The 12829-nt window shown below is 41.1% G+C and overlaps 1 protein-coding gene across 2 annotated transcripts in view; it reads right to left on the reverse strand.

The window, feature by feature from the left end:
• Window positions 1-12829, reverse strand: part of LOC306979396 (retinoic acid receptor gamma-A-like) — a 53442-nt gene that overhangs the window by 18457 nt on the left and 22156 nt on the right. Inside the window, exon 2 of one of the 2 annotated variants that reach the window (XM_079578317.1) lies at window positions 11789-12109. In XM_079578317.1, coding sequence (XP_079434443.1) covers window positions 11789-11957 — 169 coding nt within the window. In that variant the 5' untranslated portion in view covers window positions 11958-12109. Of the gene's footprint in view, window positions 1-4443; window positions 4847-11788; window positions 12110-12829 lie in introns of those variants that run through there. The other variant, XM_079578318.1, reaches the window with a different exon arrangement.

The following is a 12829-nucleotide window of genomic DNA, read 5'->3' on the forward strand; positions in this document are numbered from 1 at the left end:
CATGTTTTTAGTGGTAGGGGAAACCGGAGTGCCCGGAGGAAACCTACGCAGACTTGGGGAGAACATGCAAACTCCCCAAAGAAAGCTACCGTGCTAACCATGAAGTTCTCAGCTGGAATGCTATGCTATGGTAGGTTTATACACAGCCTAAAATAAACACAATGAACGTTACACACATTTTACACTTGAGATAATGCAAATTGCAACTGTGAGACTCATTACGTTTCAATTGCATGAAAGTTAAGGGTAGGCTACTTCTTCCAACGCAAGGCGCAAAAGTTCTGACATGAAGGCTGTGGACAAACTTGGTCTTAAAACCTTGTCTTGACACTGGACCAAAGAAAGGAAGCAGAGGAGGTGAGGAACAGTCGGACATAAAACCAAATGACCCCCAATTTCAGCACAACACCGGAGAAGCGGAGGAAGACAGGAAGGCACACATATCACAAATGCTCTGCGTACAGGGAGAGAGTGAGAACCACACTGTTTACACCAGCCAAATACTTAAAAGTGTGGTTCCTGGACAAATGTTTTTGATTTTTCAAATAACATAAACAAATGCATGCATTATATGTGAATAGTGGAAATATTTTAAATTAAAAAAATCTTGGAATGAGTCCTTTAAAATCAACTGGCTCTGCTATTTCTACGATTGTTAAGTTCTACATATACAGGCAAAATAATGAAGAGCCTTTGTTTTGGTACAGTTTTCCAGATTTCCAGATGGCAGGATCCGAGAGACAGTTCACAGGTGGAGCCTCCTCCTCTATGTCTGCACCCTGAGGTCATCCAGCTCTGATTCTTTCATCTCAACAAGGAAAGATATACAGTGTCCTCAAGGCCTGTGCAATATGTGGACGCAACATTACAATAACATAGAAGCATAGCCTAGTACTACCATTGTGGATTGTTAGCATCTCCTTTGTAGTGAGATTTATAAAGCTTTGAACCCCTAAACACAAGGCAAAAACATTTGTAGCTAATAACGTGTCAACAAAACAAACCTGATGAGTGTAAATCTACTTTGATCCATTATTTATATTTTAGTGCCACAAATAGCCTGGTGCAAACACAATTCCCCTCTTTATTCTTTTATACAGAGGGAATCAGTTTGGAACCCCCGCACCCGTTGGCGGCATCAGACAAATCAAAATGAACCCGTGTAATCGGATTTGTTTATTTACATCACGTGTTGTTCACGAGCAGTGTCACTCAAGTTCCCTCAATACCAATCTACGGACAGCACAAGAGAGCGAGAAAGAGCTTTATCTCCAATCGGTGGTAAATGACCAAAAACACATCAAGAGTAGATGAGTTTCGATTCATAATCTTGCGCTAAACCGCTAATAAGGCTGCATCAACGGCAGACGCCGGCCCTTTGCTGATTAGTTTACTCCGCTTCCTGCTTCTTTGCGTATGTACCGCTGTGGGAAATGGAATTGATCACCACTCAATCGCTGCTAAAGCGATGGGTCTGGTTTCCAGGCTAACAAATATAGGCAATTTGGGCAATTTTTTATGCAATATAGGTATTATTTCCTGAGGAAAATATCAAATGAATAAAATCTTAATGCATTGTGTTTTGAACCTTTATGTTCACATCTACAGGAAAGGTTTTAAATGTTTTATATTTATTGCAAGAATAGAAGGCAAAAATAAATCCAAGTGCATGACAACTGCCGAGCAGCCTTTTTAGTAACTTCAGCAACTTCTTGCTCCAACTCCATCTGGCATTTTCAGCCAGATTTTTGTAGACATTTGTCACATTGCAATCATTTTGACCCTGTCTTGCAAGCTGTTCAATTTCTTCAGACTTGGGACTGGCACAAATGAATGAGGGCCCCAATATTATAACACCTAGCCCTATCTGACAGCGTTAGGCTGCAGCACTATAGCAGCAGAGCCCTAATAGCAGGGCCTTGATGAATGTTCTTTCGTGGACATTTGTCTGTGGGGCCCGGCATGTGGCTAGAGCTCCAGGCGAGTCGGGACAGGCCCACGCTGTGCTGTTTGTCATCCCGCTTCACATCCATCACCATTAGGCCCCACGCTCGCCACTGCTCCCCTCTCAGGTATCCAAATAATTAGGCAAGATAAATAGACTGGAGCAGGACATCCCGAGTAACCACTATAGGGAAGAGCAGAAGTGTGCTATGGGCGGTTTCTATCGAGTAGAAATGGGACTTTAACGACCCAATGGGATTGTTTGAGTGGCTTTTTTAAAGAGCTCTTTTTTGTGGGTATTTGGTTATAATTTCGAACACATCTTTTTCACCATCTTAAACTTTTTTGGTTAAAAAATGCAATATTGATCTGCAACAGGTGAAACCAAAAATCCACTTCCTGATGTCCACGCAATCTCACTGTAAGCCCCTCCCACCCCGCTGTGCAGCTGTATCAGTAAAGAAAAGACATTAAAAAGTCCATACTGCACGTGTGGCTGTAGTGAAGCTATGGCGAGTGTTTTGGATGAAGCTTATTAAGAGACTGAGAGAGATTCAAAGATTACTCAAAGATGTGTTAGTGGCAGAACTCCAGGTGAAATATTAATAATTGTATTTATAACTAATTTATTTGTTTAACTACCTACCTTCATATTTATCTATTTATTTGTCTTGCATTGCAGTTGTAGCCTGTTTTCATGAAATATGGTTTAATGTACATGTTTCGGGAAAAGGTTTGTATGATTTTAATTTTAACATGAGCCTAAGGGTTATTATTTCTCAGGTACTCCCATTAAAGAATGCCATCAATACTGGAGCCATATTAAATCAAGTGTGAGTTAATGGAAAGGCGGTCAATACATAGTGATAGATAGTGGGGCAGTTGAAACAGATTGATTAACATGTCTAACTGGACTTGTGTCATTGCCAAAGTTGGTTTCACTGTTAGCTAATAGTGACAAACAGGGCCACATTTGGGGCTTCTAATTCTGACAATTAATCTTTGACTTTTCGACTCAAACTAATCAACTAGGATGTAATAGTCAAATATACATAAGTGCCACTGAAATACAAAACTGCACTGTATCTATCAATATAATGACTGCAATATTTACTCCTAAGTTTTATTTACTGGTAAAGTGCTCAGAAAAATGCTAACATGTTTTCCGCCTACAAATGAACAACTTCGAAGTTAAAACTGAAAGTAAGGGTAAATAAATCAACTATGTAACCTATCATTTGTGAGAGTTCAGTAGTTAAACACATAAAGCCATTTCGGTTCCTATCAGTGCACACAGAGTATCAGTGTAGATTCCTTGCTAAATCTCGGCACTGTTTGCTCCGTCAGCTCAGCCCATTGTTACCACTCTCCTGTCAATCATGTGCAGCCACTCATATTCAAAACAAACAAGTCCGTGTGTAAATACACACTCACAAAGCACAAGCTAAAGCACATCAACAAACACACAACGGGCCGACGATTGAATGCAGAGGAATCCGGCCTTTCCTGTACACGCAATGAGAAGATACTGCTACTTCAGTGACTATTATTGCAGTAGCTTTTAGTGAGAGTGTGTTGGAGGCTGTAGAGTGCTTCTGTTGTTTACCTATGGGCATCAAAAAGCTTTCTTTACGTTATCTGTGCCAAATGTATAGCTTTAAATGTCATTGGAAAAACCATTCCAGCAGGCTTTGCAACCTATATAAACCCAGTCCACAGAGATACTACTACCATTACTACTTTTTACAATCACTGCACCCCCACTAGTACCACTACTAACACTATAATGCTACAACTATTTAAAAAAATAATAACTACAACTCGTGTCTGCAAATACGTAGTGTTGCTACACATGTAGGTCACCCCACACAGCACGTACTATTTCTACTAACTAACATATGATCTTACCTACACTATTAATTGTACTGCAAAAAGTACTTTTGCAAGTACCAACAAGTAAATTAGTGGCTTTTGCTGCTGCCAGTGTCTATGCAGCATGCATATTACTTCTACTACTTTCTGCTACCACTACTTAAACTTTTATTACGACTAATATTACTGCTGCTGCTATTTGATCTTAACAACTACTTTTACAACTACTTCTATCATAAGAACTAGTAAATTTGCTACTCACACTATTGATGCTACTTCTATCACTGTTACTGTACTACTACTTATACTGTTACTACTACCATTACTACATCTCTCACCATGCCTTCACAACAACAATTACTAGAGCCAGTACTACCACTACTTCCATCACCATGCCTTAAACTACCTCTGTCACATGACAACGACTATTATTTCTACTCCTACTACTTCATAAAGTATTTGAAAACTATGAACTAGTGTCAGGTAAAGGATGAATGCAAAGGAATCCAGCCATTTTACACCATGACAAAACTAAAGTACTTTTACAAGTACATTGGTACATTCAACTACTTACCCAACTGCTCCCGCCACTACTACAACTCCCACTACTGCAAGTGCACTACTCACATTGGAGGCTGTTGCTGCTGGTGCCAGTCCATGCGAAGTGATCCAAGCTGGAGAAGAATGGAGTTGCCTTGGCCAACATGCAAGAGCCTTGTGCCGAGACATCAAAAAGCGGCCGAGGAAGACCCAGTGCTTCCATGTAGTCAAACATGGTCCCCCTTAACAAAAGTGGTCTCTTGGATCTTTAGTCTTCTTGTGGGTCTAGACAGAGGTGTAAGTGATCTGAGTGCCCCCCTGGCCAGAAGTGAGGGCCTCTTGCACTGAACTGAAGTCTCACAGCAAAAGGAGGGGGCGGGAATAGAGGAGGGAGGAGGCGGGGGGATTGGAGTAGAGGAAGGGATCCGATTGGCCGAAAGAGGCACACAGTGTTTTTCCCTCCCTTTGGTCTTCATGCTGGTACAGGGTCTTCATGTTTGGGAGTGAAAGCAAAGTAAAGTCACCGGTAAAGTCTCTTCTCACCCGGGTTTCAACTTTCACTTCTTTTCACTTCTTTGAATCTTAAACGTGTAACTTTTCCTTTTTTTCCTTTTTGGACACAGCAGGGAGTCCAAGCTTAAGGAGAGTCACGGCGGCAACTTCTCCAAAAGTCTCCCACTGAGCCAAACAAACCAAAAAACAAAGAATAAACTTACCAGAAAAATAGATGCATAAAAGTTGAAGCTTATATTTAAAGCATATTTTGTGTGCAGGATTCAACGCCTTAGCAAACAACCAAAGAAAAGGACTGTAGCCAAATTGTTGAAAGCTAATATGATCCAGAGACACCTATTGTGAATCCTCCATAACATTTACATATTAACTGTATTAACAGTGAGATTTCAAGCCGTATCTCAAGGCACAGATTGTTCTGGTCCATCCATATTGCTAAGCTAATTGTTACCCATTTACATCTGCATTTGTCCAATTGTGTTGTGTAAAAAAAAGTTACAATTACCAAATACTGTTTTTTGGCCAAAATTTACCAGATGTTGCCACTAAAAATAACTAGAGCTGGGACTACAAATATAATTTTGTGTCACATTCTGATATTGTGATGTCATCCTCGTCATTATAAAGAGCTATTATGTCACAGTGTGCATTTTGGGGTTGGAAACTGACCCAAACTCATATACAAAGAAAATACATCATATAGTGTTTTTCAATCCATCTTAAAGAAAATATGTGAGAATGTTTTTATTACAAACGTAGACTTTTGCACTAACTTTGACTAACTTTTTACTTTTCCCCCTTTTTTTTTTACTTATAAAGGCGATAACAAGAGCATGGCCACATGGCCAGAAGCCAAATGAATGGCAAGTCTGCATTTGATTTGATTTGATTTACGGTTTGGAACGTTGGTCTGTGTAGGTTTCCTCCACTTTCCTTTACCACTAAAACATGTATAACATCCAGCCAGGTGTTTCTGACCATTAGCCTGGCTCCACATCTGGAGATAGCTCCCCAGCGCCGGCCCTTTTCCTTGCGGGTAAGTAGTTAACATTAAAAAGTGTATCATCCCTATCTTTTTTTTTTTACTGTAAATAGTTATAACGCGGTAAACAATGACAAACTGTGATTGATTTCAAGTCAGTATGCAATTGTTAATGTTCACGTCTATTATTGTGATGTTGAAATGATTGACTGACTTCTTCCCCTCTGAAATCTGTTACGACTGAATTGCATCACTTTTCTCCAAACAATCCGGTTTTCCATAACTTTCCCCCTTTGTGTTAGTTCCTTCAGTTATCCCGTTGCTGCAGATTCGCGGTCTCACTGTCAACACCATGCGCACGCCCCCCCCTTCCCCTTCCCCTTCCCCTCCCTCTTCTGCTGGTGATGAACTCTGGAGCAACCCCCCAGTGGGGCTCTATCTACCCCCCCATCGCCCCATGCCTGTGGCTCTGAATCCCCCTGGACAACAGCGCAGACTTTCTTGTTTGTTTACCACTCTCAACGCCTCCGTATTTCTATTTATCCGCTTGCATCCGTATGTGTACGTTCAGAACGCTTTTCAGGACTTTGTGTACCCTACCCGCAGTCTACCGGGACACGCTGCAGGGGGCGCCACTGCCTGCAGCGCTCCGTCCACACCTTGAGACAATTAGGCCGTCTGACTCAGAGTACCCAGCCCCTGGTCACTGAGCAAACCGGGGGAACCTTTGGGCTTTTCAAACTTTGGGTTAGAAAGTTAGAAAGAAGTTGTGAGAAATATGAGAAGGATAAATACTATAGTTTTGTCTTTTACAGTACTAATACACAGCCAACCTGCAAAATGGACTTGTCATGACACTTCGAAAGTGGATCCGTAAACTGCACCAGTTGAGAACCACTAGTCTACAGGACCCGTCAACTTGTCAAAGTCAATAAAAGCACATTTTGATGCACTTACTAAAACATAAACAAACAAGAACTTAGAAACTGGCCATCCATGTTGCGTATTGGTTGAGCTTAGGAACTCTCTGATTGGTGTTACATAGATTGCTTACTTTGAGCATGTGGCGGGGAAACACTTTGATATTGTAGACTGACACATTTCAGATTCAGTGCAGACAGTGATTCCCAACCAGGAAAGCAGATGTTTTCCCCCCAAGATGAAATATTTGTTAAATATGACTATTTTATTAGTATTTTTGATGAATGTTTGAGCATAAATGGCTATATTTTGCCTACTTTCTCACAAACACTCGACAACATTGTTTGCTACCAACTCACACTTGTATCTCCATCTGATATCTAAAACAAAATACTTAAAATTGTACTTTTAAAAATTCAGTATATATTTTTCTGTAAAAAGAAAACTGTTGCCTGCTGACTTTCCCATTAGCATTTACCTCCTTTCCACTTGATTTCATTTTATTTATTTTCTATAACAAACACCCTTACTGATGTAACCCTCTCCATTTATCAGGGCTTTGGAAAGGCACAAAGTAGATAAGGCTTGGCCATGCGACCCCCCAACTTCTCTCTCCCTTGAACAGTCAGACGCACAGCCACCTTTTCATACTCCCATCACTTCTGACACTCCAAATTCCAAACCTAACCTTTTTTTCTTATATTCATTCGTTTCCCCTCTCAATTTCCCTTTTGTATTTGCACAAAGTCTCAGCGTGCCCATCATCCTCTGTACTGCTGTGGCTCGACCCGGCATAGCTTGTCCCTCCCGAGCCTCCGTAGCTCTGGTATGTGCTATGGAAATGTTGCGTTTAAACCTAGAGTGGCTGCGATGACAGACAGAAAGAACAACACACACAGCGGCCCCACTTTGCGCCGCAGGCTTCATGTTACCAATACCCCCCCTCACGACCCGTCCATTCTCCATACACACCTACCCCCCCCTTCCTAAAACTACCCCGAAAAAACCAACAAAAAAACTCACTAGACCTGAACTGCTGAAATCATCACAAAGAACAAGATGTGACTAGTTGATGTAGCATTGCAGCTTTGCAAAAAGTGTGAGAACATTTCATTGGTATTTTCAAGAGCGTTTGATTCTCCCCTATACTTTTTTGGGATAAAACATTTTACTACTACCAGTAGCTATGTTGTAACTCATGGCCATAGAAATCACAATTTAGCCTAACTACAACAACTTCTACAACTACAAATAAGCCTACTGCTACTTCAGCTGCTCATATTACTACTACAAAAGGGCCTTCTTTATGCATGTCTTTATGTTTTTGCTGGCACAATTTTAATGATTAAGTTTTTCCTTCTGATTAAAAAAAAAGTCTGTAATAATGCAACAAAAACATGTCAACTTTTCCTGCTGCACACAAAATCAGATCTGCAGTAAGTATTATTAAACTCAACTGGCCAAAGTGGGAGTAAGATGGTTACTTGCCAAACTGCCCAAATTGCCAGAATGGTGTTTGTTTTAGTTGGTAGTTGCTCCAAATTTCTAACTTTCCTAACACATTTAATATCCCATTTCTTCACTGGGAGTTTGCAAGCACATGACTTTCATATTGTCACAGTCATTTGAACAAGCCTGCCAGTTCATGATAGATAAAAAGGCTTTCTAAAGAGATACATGGCACAATCAAGCACTGATGATACCCCTACTACTATCGCTGCTGTGTTTAGCCCGAGGCCCAGTGATCCCCCATAGCTCCACTGTGGTCTCTGGATCGGGCTGGAGATAAGCTGCAGATAAGCGCTCCCTAAAATACATTACCACACAGGGGCAGGGGACAGACAGACAGGGCTCTGATAGAGAGATACTGTCATTATCGTGAGCCAATGACACAGGCTTGGAATTCTTCGGTCACTTTTGCGAAGACAAGCTTTCCTCTATGCACTGTTTGGCTACTTGGGGCGTGAGGGGCATGTCCGTCTTGTGATATGTCCGAAAGAAAAAAATTGGCAATTGGAAATTGTTGAAGAAAATAGGGTAAAGGAAGAAATATATTTTTGTTCTAGCATTTGAATGCAGTAAGTTGAGTATTACATGAAGGATATAAAATACAAAATATGTTTTTAATGAAAGCTGTGCAAGATTTCCACAATAAATACAAGCATTTATTTCCTTTTGTTGCTGAAAAATGCTTTTACTTAAATGGTAGTGCTTGATCTGATCAGTTGTAGCAAACAGTAGTTAGTTTTCCTCCTCAGCTTGGTCAACATCCAACTTGCATCCAAAGGTCCCCAGTGACGCTGAAGTGCAACAGTGCCCCCTGTGCCTCAACAAGGAAATAGCTTCTTTAATCAGATCAATTTTGCTCTGTCATGTGGTTTTAACTAGATCTTATGAAAAAGTCCCCAGATTAAAGGAGTATGATTATTTACAAATGGTTTTTAATTAGCGAGAAATGTATCCAGTTATAGCTCACTAATTGTTGTTCATTTGTGGCTTCTACTATGTAATACATTTAACCATTTATGCTGTAGTTTACTTTTGACTTCTACTTCTGCTGCCCCGACTTCTAATACTACTTTAGTTTATTTAATCAGGACAATGTGCAGTTACATTAAAAAGATGACTGCACCACATTTAGCACTATGCTAATTACCATCTGTAGTCCTGTAGAGTTAAAATTACATAACTATTGCTACTTCTACAGATTCTTCTATTCTGTACATCTCTTGCAACTATTTCTTTATCTCTGCACAGAGGTGGTAGAGTAGCCAAAACGATTTACTTAAGCAAGCACGTTACTTTAAAAATAACATATCTCAGGTATAAAATAGTCACCTAAATACCTTCTCAAATAAGAATAATAAAAATATTAATAGAATTACATACACTACCGATCAAAGGTTTTGGGGCCACTTAAAATGTCCTTATTTTTGAAAGAAAAGCTCTGCTTTTTTCAATGAGGACAACATCAATTAATCAGAAATACAGTCTATTTTATTTTTTTGTTTATTTGGTGGGGACAGTGCATGTTAATGAAGGATTGTAGCCTGAGGCTAAGTTCCATCTGTTGTCCCCCACTCGCTCTCTCAAACACACTCTCTTTCAGGTAGTAGGGGAAACCAGAGTACTCAGAGAAAACCTCTGCAGACACAGGGAGAATATGTAAACTCCACACAGAACTGTCCAGGTGGGACTCGAACCCAGGACCATCTTGCTGTGAACACCTGCTGCGCTACCGTGCCGCCCGACTAGACATTGTTAATGTTGTGAATGCCTATTCTAGCTAGAAACGGGTGATTTTTAATGGAATACCTACAGGTGTGCAGAGGCACATCGCTTCAGTTAGAAAATCCACGTTCAATTACGCTAGCACTGCTGAAAACTGTAGAACTGGCCTGGGTAACTTAAGCATTGAGTAACTGAGCTTTTTTTTTTTTACAAGTCTGCCTGGTAGCAGATCAGGGGCCAGACCTCTTGATGATCTCGAAGCACCACTTTTACAATACTACAATACATGTCATTACTCGAATAACTGCAGGTAATTTGGAAAGAATTGACAATATATTTAGATATTGATAGTTTGACAAGAGTTGGGATGGATTACAAATCTCATAATCATCTAGGAGAAGAATATCTAAGCTAAGGGCTGGAGTTTTCAACATGAAGCTTTTGTCTCATAATACAATTATTCAAGCACAAGTACGTAAAAGTAACGATAAAGCTACTCTGTTACAATTGTTACCGATGTAGCCTACGTGTAATTGACAACTTTGCATCTGCATCTGTCACACTATAGGGCCATTTAAAATCAATGGACACTTAAATATACCATCTGTTCTTCACTTACCAATTTAATATTTTGAGAAACTGCTGAAAGAAATGTTGCAAGCAGGGTTGCCGGGTCTGCGGTAAAGCCACAGAATTGGGCAGCATTTTAAGCCTCACGGGTGAAAAAAGCTGTCTGCGGGTTTTGGCTATGCAGCTTTGTATGTAAATAGACCATTTGGCTTATTCTTGATAAAAATCACTATTTCGAAATGAGGAAGTCTCAAATCCAAGGCAATAAGAGCTACTTTTTCGGCAGCTCCATACATCATTCCAGCCGTGCTGCCTGTCTGCGGGTTTTGGCTGTTGTAAACGAACGTCAAACTCCAAAGAAAAAAAGGTATTACCTGCACAACTATCGTAATTATTTTTCCCAAAACTGTCTGATTGAGGAACTGGGATTTCTCCAACTGCAGGGTGTGCTGCACAGAATTTACCAAAAACTGTGTATTAGCAACATAACAAAGCCTAAAATGCTAATGGAGGATTAGCTAGCTGAAAATAAATGAAATAGCTAGCTGTCTGAAACCTTGCACACATACAGTTGTGAGAACAGAAACGTGTTCAAGTTCAGGCTACAAGCTTTTGAACATTAAGGGCCCGATCTTGTGTCTCAAAACGCAGACGATAGCGTGACATTTTGCGCTCAGTAGGAGCACTTTGTGATCTTGCCACTCCAGACTTAGCGCATTTAAGTGGGTGGAGACACACATTTTCCTCCAACCAGATCGACTCCGCGTCCAGGAGAGTGGTTGTGTGGTTTTGTGGGGTGAACATGTGCTTTTGTTTTGCTTCGCGTTCACGCCGAGCGCGGCCGATCAGCGCCACAGCGGACGCTGTAGCTCTTTTTCTCTCCAGACGTGAACATCGTTTAGCTCACGATGGGGTAAATAAAGTTTTTATTTAATTTGACCTGTGAGAGCCTAAGGCTGAAGAAAGAAAGCAAGACAGCGCAATGTAAACGAGGAAGTGAATGTCAGCCGTGTTTCCATCAGTGCAGTCACCTCCTCTTGTGACGCCCCCTCACAGGTGGCGGAGGCGAATGGCACATATAGCGCCGCCACTCGGAAAATAATTCGCCAAGAGCCTGCGCCGCCACAAGACCTGGCCCTAAGAGTTTTAAGTTTTACTGTCTCATAAGTTTGTGAAAAGCTTGGAACAAAATGCGCCAGGGTTAGGGTTACTCACATAGCGCTGCCATTTCTTTGGGCAGATCCGCCCCGAATCGTCCGAACAGGTTGGCGCTGGCCAGGAGGTCGAACGGGGAGTGGCTCCTCATGGAGTTGAAGGTGAAGGGGTACATGGAGCGCGGGAATCCGGTCAAGTGACGCACCTGGTGATCCCGGTTGGCAGCCATGTTGGATGTAAAGTGCTTCGATGTCAGCTCTGGCGCAAATCTGGAGACTTCGGACGACCAGGGGTTAAAGTCCGGACCGAACCAGGGCCATCCAGGATCCGTCTGCGGCAGCGAGGCCACAGCTGGGAGAGGAAATGGAGGTGTGTAGAATTCTGCAGAGAAAGAAAAAAAATCATGCTTTTATTTGTCTATTCCTTGCATTATCTCTGTGAACTGGTTGTTCAGTGTTTTGGCAAGATTCTCTGTTTTTGTTAAATAATTGTCGTGTTTTTTCTATTACCCAAGCGAGGTAAAGTTGGCTTACTTTCAGGGACATGTCCAGACTGTTTCAGAGTAGATGTTCAGTAGATGTAGAGACACAACTTTGAATTTGACTATTGGACATTTGTTTGTGCTTTGTGGCCATTTCCTCATGTTTATAATAGTCTCTTGATACTGTACATGTAGCTCTTCTCACAAGTAGCGCCCCAAAGGACGTTTATAAGCTTCATGAGTCAAATTGATTATTGCTTTCGTGGGAAAACTCCACCTACGTACGTTAGTATTCTCAAAGCATGAGGAGTTAAACAAAGAATTCTCAGACATTACCAACAATGGCCCTGGAAAAAGGATTTGGTTAACTCTGATATTGGCCAGTTATGCCAAGAAAATATCCAGCTGTATGAACTCAACAGACAGTGAGAAGGTGATGTGTATTTTGCAAAAGGAGCGCACGGGAGTAGTGTCAGTTGTAGTATCAGCAAAGTACAGTCCCATGTGCAAAAGTAGAGTCCTAAATTTAAGCAGTAGTGGTGGTCAAAGAACTTGAATTCGTTACTTCAGTCAAATCTTAACTTGAGGTAAAGTATTGAAGTATTTGTTGGAGTAAAGTA

Source organism: Gobius niger (assembly GCF_951799975.1).
Source record: "Gobius niger genome assembly, chromosome: 20".
Taxonomy (NCBI): Eukaryota; Metazoa; Chordata; class Actinopteri; order Gobiiformes; family Gobiidae; genus Gobius; species Gobius niger.